General features: G+C 46.3%; 1 protein-coding gene across 1 annotated transcript; it reads left to right on the top strand.

The window, feature by feature from the left end:
- The first annotated feature begins 8,115 nt into the window (after positions 1-8,115).
- Positions 8,116-8,475, top strand: LOC106807454 (cell surface glycoprotein 1-like). The gene has a single exon (XM_014809780.1). It carries the CDS (start codon positions 8,116-8,118, stop codon positions 8,473-8,475), a length of 360 nt encoding a protein of 119 aa, XP_014665266.1.
- Positions 8,476-11,526: the final 3,051 nt, after the last annotated feature.

Below are 11,526 nucleotides of genomic sequence, written 5' to 3'. Positions count from 1 at the left end.
TGCCTGCAACGATCGTGCGCCTGCTGTGTATCCGCGTGCGTGCCTGTGTGTGGTGCGTGCTTGCGTGCGTGTGTGCGTGCATGTGTGCGTGTGTGCGTGCATGCAGTGTGTGCGCGTGCCTGCGCGTTTGGGTGCACGTGCGCGTGTGCCAGTGGATGCGCATGCAGGGGACGCATGCCAATACAAGCACACACACGCGCGCGCATACACACACACACACACACACACGCACACACACGTCGGACACACACACGACACACACACACACACACACACCACGCACGACGCACGCACAGCACTACGCACACTGCGCACGCACACGCACAGCGCCACAAACACAAAAACACACACACCATACACAACTAGCACACACACACACACCACACACACATACGCTGCGCGGCTACACAACCGCACGACACACACACACACACACACACACCACACACACACACACATCACACACACACACACAACACGACACACACACGCACGAGCGCTCGCGGCCGAGCACGCACAACGAAAACACGACACGCACACGCACGACACAGCAGCACACGCAGCACACGCACACGCACACACGACGCACACGACACGCACACGCACACGCCACAACACCAGTAAGTAAGTAATAGAAGTAAGGCCAAGTAAGAAGTAAGTAAGTAAAGTTAAAGTAAAAACTTTATTTAACGGACCGGTAGTAAAACATGTTAGGTACAGAACACAATAAATTGGCGCGCGGACACTCTATCTGCTGACATGGCCGTCTCACAGCAACAGTAAGCGTTAAAGATTAAATAAAATGCACAATAAGAGTTGAGAGTACATGGACTAAAATTGTACGCGGGTAAGTATGAGCCACAATGGGCCCTATACACGAGCAGTCCCAACGGTTGGGAAAGTCCAAGAAAGGGAGCCAGCATCCAAGAAAGGGAGCCGCATTGGCCCAGCATCCAAGAAAGCGACACAGCATTGGCCCAGCAATCAAGACAGGGAGCCGAGTCCATCGCCGTTTTTTCGGCAGGCGCTAAGAACAGCGAAAAAGTTGTACGGGCTGGATAGTGTGTTTGTTCGGCGCACACCACCATTTTTTATAAAGTAGACATGTAAAATCATCGTTTTAATCGCCTTTAATTGTTCGCTCGATAATCAAAGTACATCAACAAGCGAACAGCGAAATTTACGTAATTTACTATGTTATCTGATGTAAACTTTCATTATGGCTGAAAAATGTTCGACGCGGGAGGCCTCTGACCTCATTTCCGGGCACAGGAGCGAGCCGTGTCATACCGGAGTCTCCCGCGTAGAGACCGGAAGACTTGGGACGTCTGGCTATATAGGCAAGATTTTCTTTAGAACGGGGACGTTTAAAAAAGATAATGGTGGGGGCATCTCGAACGTAGGAGGTAAATTATTCCATTCGAGCGATGCGCCGCACACCGAAAGTATTTTCGTAGGCATTTTACAGTGGCCGGCACTGTGCACGCGGGCGGATACAAACGCGGCTTATCTGCACAGCACAGACACCACACAGCAGCACACACACACACACACACACACACACACACACACACACACCAAACACACACACATACACACACACACAGCACACACACACACAAGCACACACCACAGCACACAACACTCACACACACACAACACACACACACACACACACACAACGAACAACACACATCACACACACAACACACACACAACACAACAACTAACATCGTATTAACATGATAGATAGTCTCAAGAGCTAATAAATGTCTTAGGTATTTAGGGTAAATGGTAATATTATTAAGCTGCTGATAGCCGTTCAAAGAGTCATAATTAGAGACTCCATGTCTTACTATGAACTCTTAATAGCTTGCAGATGAATTGCTCAAACCCTACATGAAATACACGCGTCGGGTCGCTGCAATATACGATATATACATGCAAATTCAGTAACCTGTTATTGTGAGCATATTCGCAACCTCTGCTGTGGTTGGTACTATAATACATGGTAACTGCCTATAAAAAGCCTACGTCTATAAAATGTAAAGACACTACAGTACATGTTTCCTGTTCTTTCTATGTACTTTCTTTGATCGCGGATTACGAAATATTCGCTTTAAGTGCGCATTGTATTTATTCGATCCATTCTCGGAAGGCGGCGAGGAATTAATTATTACACCGGTGATAATACGGAATTAAACTTAACAGTAGGTCTCGATATGTACAATCCGTGCAATCTTTTGAAATCATAGAAACAGTCTGTTTGCACTAGGTACGAGGCGATGATAGCGCTCGTGCACTGGTGTGAGGACAACATGCGCTGCCACGGTTGTCATCGTCGCGTCGCTTGCTAGCTGATTAAGCAGCTGAGCGTCACGCAGGAGGCCAGAGTAATCTGCGGAGACGCCCGGCCACGTTAACAAAGAGGACGATACCTGGTTGCGTGTAGGAAATCAACGAAGATTACACGTGTAAACACGTAATCAGCGCTAACGAGTGTGATTAGAGCGGATATATGGCTGCTGCTGCTGCTGCTTCTGTCAAGTAGAAGAATTGTTTCGAGGCGCTAGCTATGCACAGTAGTGTTGCCGCGCCACGCGCGTGCGCATGGTGCGCGCCGGACGCGCTCGCACACACACACACCACACACACACACACACAACACCACACGCACACGCACACGCACGACGCACATGCCGCGCGATACGCACACACAAACCACACGCACACACCACACGCACACGCACACACGCACGCAGACGCACACGCACACGCCACACGCACACGCCACACGCACACGCACACGCACACGCAACGCACACCCACACACACACACCACACACACACACATGCACGCACAATACGCACACACGCAACACACACGCACGCCAACACACAAACAAACACGGAAAACACACACACACAGCACACACACACACACAACGCGCCGCGCGCGCGCCGCGCACGCACGCCACGGCGCGCCCGTAGCCATTACACACACACGCACGCACTCACCACACACGCACATGCACGAAGCACCACGCACACGCACACGCACACGCACACGCACACGACGCACACGCACACGCACACGCACACGCACACACACACACACACACACACAGATCTAGATATATACTTAATTGCTTCGTTGACTCGAATTACAATAGGCAGAGATTGCAGCCAATTTATACACGTGCCAGTTGGCTAAAGGCGGGCAAACAGGAGAGAGGTGCAACCCCTAAGCATTCATGCACATTCTGTCTCTCGTAATCTGCTCTGCATTACAGATGCGACTGCCATGCGACCCGAGGAAGCATTTCTGTGAGCCAACTGACTGGCTAAATTTCTCTACCATTAAATTATTCAGCCAAATCGCCGTCGTTAATTCGATCACTCGGCAGTTGACGCTTGAGAGCGTGTTTTAGAGTGTCTTAGAGTGTTTTAATCTTGAGCCTTCGCCATCCTTAATAGTGAGGCCACTCCTGTGCTTCCTTTGTAAACTAGATATTAACTATGACTTGTATATTTCCTATTTGCCGCTGTAAACTGTATATACACGACTTATGCACAAATAAACATCTTGAATCTTGAGTCTTGAGGTGCACAGTGGGACCGCCTAGCGTACGATTACCGGATTATCCATGCACAGCTTCGCGCGCCGGCCGCTGAGCCGGCGGGCGTATACAGGTACCTATTACCTGGCCGTTGACTCATCATTACCCAAAACAGCATCGTGATTACGTGGCCATTACATGGTCTGCTGACAAACCAGTCATTATAACGGTTTAATTTCTGCTCGTTCGTCCCCACAGATGGTGAACTTCTGGTGCTGTGTAGCTTTGCCAGCGGGGAGCGACCAGTCTCATTTACCTCCTTATTCATCTCGCGTTTCCCTTTGAGTAGCGCGCGCGCTTTTCTGAATGTGGGCAGGTATAGAGAGCGCAGACCCGCAATTTGAACGAGAATGCCTGAGCTAGCGGGGATCCACTTTCGGCGCGCATTGTTCCCGCTAGCATATCAACTAAGTGTAAACTTATTGATGTTACTTCACAAACGGCGGCACAATAGCGGCGTTTATCGGCTGCATTGCGTAGGCGCATCACGTTCACGGATACAAGGAGCGACGTGTATATAACGCCTTCTATCCCCCACCCCCACGACATGTGTAACATGTGCACGAAAAAACATTTATTCAACACAATTGTGCTAAGCACAATAACAGGATTTTTGTTACACAAGCCATATAAAGTGATGTATTCGATTATTACTATAGTAATTACTTAGTAAAGCGTCGCGCATGCGCAGAACCCATGAATACAATTACATTATTGACATTGTGGTTAAATGCATTCGGGGAAATCAACAAGCGATACTTGTGTATTATTTTATTTAGCGTCGCGCACGAAATAGAACAAATTGAATGCGCACAGCCACTTGTGAAAATCTGTTACAACGAGCGCGTTAACCAATCGGGTGGAAGTTAAGCCGAGGCGACTGAACACACACTAATCCTATAGCCAGTTATAAGCTGTGGGAATCTCTCTGCAAGTGCCACTACAAAGCTCGTCAATTTGTCGGGAGTAGATTTATTGGCGCCACGCAGATAGAAGTGGTTTTTCAAACGTAGACTACGAATATCCAAGATAAAACGTACTTGCAAAATTGCTGCGGGAATTGCCTATATTGGACCCAACTACTTTCAATTCATTTTTTTCCATGTAGAGGATAATGCGATATACTAATGTTTTATAATAATACGATACCCGATATAGGATGTCATAATATTAGTACGCTGTATGATATATATATATATATATATAGTCTATAATATGACAACACATATAATATTAATATAATATATTATAATTACATTATATATAATTATATCGTATTATATTATATAGTCTATAATATGACGGCACTCTGACGGACTGCTAATATGATCCAAATTTGCGCAAACGCGGAAAAGACGCCGGTAACAAACTTTTCAACTAAATGAACGTTGGTTGCTAGACGTCTATTAACAGTGGGTAACACATAACGTGTGCCAGAAGTTGACTTGTTACTCGAAGCCCAGGATACATGCAGGGAATTGGGTAGGCACCTAGAATTTTAAGCGCAGTTTCAGTTAGCGAAACGCGCACGCGCGCACACATGCACACAACGATTATTTACACTCAACAGGTTACGAGATGTTAACGGTCAATATAAAATGTTCGTTGTTACTCCTGCCAAATCACACTAAGCAGTGAACGCGCGCATTCACATGTAGATTACGGGTCTGCATACGTACCTCGGCGAAATTTATTTTAGGAACCACAACGCGGTAATTACGTATAAGCATTTTATACTCAGGAAGTTTCGCCAAACTCCCTCTCTCTCTCTCTCTCTCTCTCTCTCTCTCTCTCTCTCTCTCTCTCTCTCTCTCTCTCTCTCTCTCTCTCTCTCTCTCTCTCTCTCTCTCTCTCTCTCTCTCTCTCTCTCTCTCTCTCTCTCTCTCTCTCTCTCTCTCTCTCTCTCTCTCTCTCTCTCTCTCTCTCTCTCTCTCTCTCTCTCTCTCTCTCTCTCTCTCTCTCTCTGTCTTCCCCTCTCTTTCACTCAACACGCCCAGCGGCACATGAAAGAAACAGTTTACCTGCAAACGAGACAATTACGCGAGCAAACATTCACGGCAGTCTTGCACCGCTCTCGAGGAGAATCGACAGATGATGTCCCCGACAAGTGCCGATGAAATCTTTACAATCCGCTACTCAAACGTGCCGGAGTCGACGCACTCGGATTTAGGCTGGCGACAGGCGCAGCGACTCCGTAAGTGACTTCGCGGCGGCGAGCATCTGGAGAGCTCGAGGTTTCAGACTTTGCGGTACCAAGTTGACACTTCAGGCGTGTGCTACGCTAATAAGTTCCCCGCCTTCCTTTCCATTCGCTGCGTCATTGCTGACAGAGCGTAGAAATGCCCGCGTGGTTGGCAGCCGCGGTCTATATACGTTAGCGGTCCCGGACCGCAGTGTTCATATGAGTTGCGGCCTTCTATACTACATTTATGATATCGAGCTAGAGGGTAATGATTAAGCAAAGAGCGAGTTACATTAGGGACCAGTCTATGACCCGGTGTTACCTTGCCGCGCAGCTAGCGGTACGCTCGGGCGTGTACTAGTACATAAATGAGTTCTGAACAGAAAGAGATGAGGGAAATTTACAACGACAATTATCTGGACTAAATCCATTCTGGACATCCGTGGTTGTGATAGGAAAGTAGTAGAAAGGGTGTGCTGAAAGTCACGTAGATATCGCTCATGTTTTCCCATGAATACTACAAATAGAACAACGAGACCAATGAGAATCCCACATATTGGTTTAGTGATTTATTGAGCTTAACTCAGTAAAATGATTTCAAACGTTACCTCAACACGCATAAACCTCCGTCCCTAATTTTCTGTTAATATCTTACACACTCCAGAGACATTCACAGAAATGAGCGCAATATTTGCGAAATAATCCTACTATTTAATTCGGAGAAGCCATTGCTCGTCAAATAATAAACTGATATCTAACGTCAGAAAATTCTTGGTGCTTTTACTATATTTATAGTTAAATCTAATATAATACAATGTAATATAATGTAATATAATATAAAATCAGAAGTGGATAATAGAGATCTCTATTATCCACTCCTGATAATAATATTATAATATAATATAATATAATATAATATAATATAATATAATATAATATAATATAATATATAATATAATATAATATAATATAATATTATAATATGAATAAAGATACTTATATAGATATAATATAATATAATATAATTATAATATAATATAAGTATAAATAATAGTATATATAAATATAAATAATATAATATAATATAAATAATAAATATAATATAGATATAGTATATATGATATGAATAATATAATATAAATATATATATAATATCAAGCAGCTAATAAATAGCGCATCGCGTTGCGCGCATCGCACTATATATTGCAATGACTATATAACACGATGAGTCATTTAGTTCGTTCATGGTTGTTCATTTCTGTCTTACAATTCGACGCATAGTTCAGGCGAAAGTCAAGTCCATTTCTTGCGATAGGTCATGCACTGGTCCGGCATGCGCTCCCTCTGACACGATGGGTCTAAATTTCAGGCCTGCAGCTATTTGGCGGACACTCAAGCGAATAGTTTCCTATTTATAGGCCATTTGTGGCGATCCGGTCAGGCCTTCATAAAGATCTACGCACAGAATAATCTTGGCAAATCTCCGACGATGAATTGCCTTCCAATTGTCATTCCGGTAGACGCATCACTTAGCGTTTAATCGCCCCTTTTAATAGTTTCGGCTATCGGTCTGTCAGCAGCCATTAATTCTGTAGTGCGACCATTCTGCGCAACAAACCGCGCGCTTCGCCGGATACTCTTAACTTATACTCTGCGCGCGTGTTTGCCCGGACAACGCGCGGACCTGCGAGCGCGTATTCGCAGCTTTTTCGTGTTTGCCACGCATGGACATAGCCATCGACGCTCTTGTGCGGCTTCGCTACACGAAGACGCGAGCGCGCAGCTATACTGAGTATGGCTCGTTCTGTCTCGCTCGTCGCGTGTACGTTTCGGCGGCATCTCTATAATCCCCACGAATCTCAGCTGCGGCTCATTCTGCCGAGAACACCGTCTTTTGGCGTTTAACATGGCCGATATCGCCTATACGCTTATACGCTAAACTCGCGCTCGGTGTTGGCGAAGCCCGTCGTGTTGGCGAACATGGGCGACGGATCAACGAGCCGACGCAGCCGTAAGAGCGAACACCAAGCTCGTCTGCCGTCGACAATCTTCACGACGATTAGCATTCCGGCTCGCGACAGTCGGGTCATGGCTCGAGCCGACGAGTCAGCCGACGCCACAGCGGCAAAGTCTCATCGATATCGGATTGATCCATCGACAGAGATGTTCTCTCGTGCTGGCAGTGGTAAAATTACAGACCGCGCTGGCCGAAGCTATCCGCGTAGTAGTAAACACATTGACGGACATATAAGTTGACGATCGTGGTTTCCTTACTTACCACGACCGATGCGCCCGCCCCCGCGACGGACTGCGATGACCGACCGACCGTATCCGACCGAGTCCGCCCGATCGGGATGCCCGACCGACCGACGCGACCGACCCGACGCGACGGGACGGACCGCACCCAGACCGCCCGAATCCGACCCGACCTGCCCGACGGATATGCCCGATCCGACCGACCAGAACCGCCCGACGGACGACGCGCCCCGACCGCCCGACCGACCGACCGCCCTGACCACCGACGCGCCCGGCGCCGCCCGACGGACTGTGCCGCGAAGCCGCGCCGTAGACCGACCGACGCAGGCTCCGCCCCAGCCGCGACGGACTGCCTCGACCCGCTCCGACCTGGACGACCCGACCGACCGAAGCGGAGCGAACCCGACGGCGACCTGACCGACCGACCGACGACCGACCGACCGACCGGACCGACCGACCGACCCGACGCGACCGACGCAGACCGACGACCGACCGACGCGGACTCGACGTCCGACCTACCACCCAAATTCCGACCGACCGACCGAGCGACTACCACCCAATTACCGACGACCAACCGACGGCGACCGTGAGCCGATCATTAACCTGACGGCGACCAGACTGCCGCCGACCGGACTCGAAGCCTACTGACTCAAACGCGACTCGACCGACCAACCGACGACCGACCGAGCCGACGACACCGACCGACCGACGCGACCGATCAACTGACTGCGAAGTCCGACCGTCCGACCACCGACGGCGACGACACGTCCGACGCGATCGGTCCGATCGGCTCGCGACCGACCGTCCAATCACCGAAGCAGTACCTGCCACGATTCCGGAGCCGACAGACAGATGGACAGACAGACAAATAGATGGTGAGGCAGAAAAACAAACACACAGACAGATAAGTGAGATCATAACAAAGACACAAGAGCCCTCCCCTGACGCCGCGCTGATGTCCGAACACCTTGTGAGTTCTTAGCAGCGGGTGCATCAGCGGACAGCGAAACTCATAAAGCGTTCAATTAATGAATGGGCAAAATGGTCAGAAAGACGCCAGGAACTCACGTAAAATTTACCGCTGCCATATTGGTTTGCCTATTGCTGCTGTTGTTTACTGTTGTTGTCTCTGCTGTCGCTATGCGCGTTAAACTAACCACCAGGTAACGCCTGGTGTCTCTAACTATACATTATATATAGTATATATATTATATATATGATAGGTATAGTATATACTATATAGATAAATAGATTTAAATTAAATTATTTAATTAATATAACAAATAAAAATATTGAGGACTTGTGTGTATGAGTGTTTTGTGTGTATGTGGCGTGGCGTGCGTGGCGTCGCTGTGGCGTGCGTTGCGTGCGCGCATGTTGTGTTGTGTGTGTGTGTGGTCTGTGTGTGTGCGTGTGTGTGTGCGTGTATGTGTGTGTGTGGCGTGTTGTGTCGTGGTGTGGGTTGTTGGCGTGCGTGCAGTCGTGCGTGCGCTGCGGGCGGCATCGTGCGTTAGTGTTTGTGATCTGTGTGTGCATCATATTTTGCCATTAAGCCCGACACACATCACGCACGCACGCACGACACACGATACACAGCATCACACACACACACACACACAGCACACAACACACACACATACTCACACACACATCACATAACACGACACACAGCACATCACACCACACACACTACACAGCAACACACACCCCCACAACACACATATAGAACAGAACTCACAACCACACACACATCACACACATTTCACACACACACACACACACAGCTCTCACCACACACACACATCCACAACACACACAGCACACACAACACACACAGCACACACATTGCATTGTTTCACATACATACATACATACATACATAGCCATACAGACATACACATCACATACATACGATACATAACATACATACATACACGCGGCGCTGTATATATATATATATATAGTATTATACCACTAGTTTGTGGTAAGCCGGCGTTGCGTCGGGATAAACGCTTAGCATCAACTTGGAGACGGCAATATGTCGGACACGACGATATTTACTTAATACATAAGCGGATAAATGGTAACAGAAAACAAGAATATAAGTGCGTATACAATATTCTGTACAAATAACGCGGTAATGTTAGTCAACGCCTGGATAACAATATATTATATTATATCAATATATACTAATATTATTATATAGTAATATGTACCAAATTGGTCATGTTATTTTATGTATATTATTGCCTTCGCCTGTGGGCAAGCCTATGTCTCGCACTTTTAATATCACAACTGGTGACGTGTCTCTCTATCATTTAGGGATTGCGCAATACATCAAAAGAATACAGGTAAAACTTTCATTAGTATTTAAATATTACTGCTATTAGTATGTGCACTGAAGGAGTGCTAATTCTGACTAACTAACGACAGGCAGCATCTAGTGTGCGCAGCGTAAGTAATCACAGAAATGGAAAAATAGGTCGGCAAAGACTCTTACTTATTTGTACAATAATCAAACACGCTACATAGATTAATAACTAAATACATAGGTCAGTAAAGTAAACCCGTCAATAGAGCACCATATCAGATCCGGGTGTAATATACACATAGTTTCTGACTTGGTCCTTTCTTCTTCTTGCTTCTAATACACGATGCGGTATAACAACTTTTTGTCTCTATAATGTAGTATGCAGTATATATATATACTTGCAGCTTACATACAGCTTACTCCTTCTTCTTACTTTCTCAGTTCTTTCTCACTGCTGCATCAAAACTGTCGCACCTTTTACTCTCACATGTGCAACTGACTCATCGATCACTGATCGTATATCTATATTGATAAATGATCTCTGCCATTATATAAAATTAATAATGTTCTTACACGGTCCGATTGCGGCAATACTGCGCGCACTCTTACCATTCTGCTCCATTAAGGAACACGACCGCCCCGAAATCTCAAGTTAAATAACAATAAATATTTAATGAAAACTTACCATTTTAAAAATACATTCATAATATAAATAATATATTATTAGCTCTTGATATATATATATATATATATATATATGTATATGGCCTATATATATGTGTATATATATATATAGTATATATATATATATATGCCCATGAGATAATATACGGTATTATTGCCGCTTTATATAATTATAGTATATGGGTATTAAGCACAACATGCCGTTCGCCAGGCCTCTCCCACAGCTGCCCGACGCTCCTCCAATCAGAGCCGCTACAGGCGTCGCCGCATGATCGCGCGTACTCTGACGGTCGGACCGAGATTCGTGACCAAATAGACGCTGTATGTATTTAGAGGCGTCAAATTCGGTCAGTAATACGGTTGTGGCAAGATTGCGCCAATACTGTTTTGCGCGAATGATATTATGTGATCATATATTATGTGATATATTATGTTATATTATGTGATATTATTAAGTGATATATTATGTTATA

The sequence above is a fragment of the Priapulus caudatus genome, unplaced genomic scaffold, assembly GCF_000485595.1.
Source record: "Priapulus caudatus unplaced genomic scaffold, Priapulus_caudatus-5.0.1 Scaffold216, whole genome shotgun sequence".
NCBI classification, from domain to species: Eukaryota; Metazoa; Priapulida; class Priapulimorpha; order Priapulimorphida; family Priapulidae; genus Priapulus; species Priapulus caudatus.
Note: the sequence above shows the minus strand (reverse complement) of the source record. Positions and strands in the feature narration are given on the sequence as shown.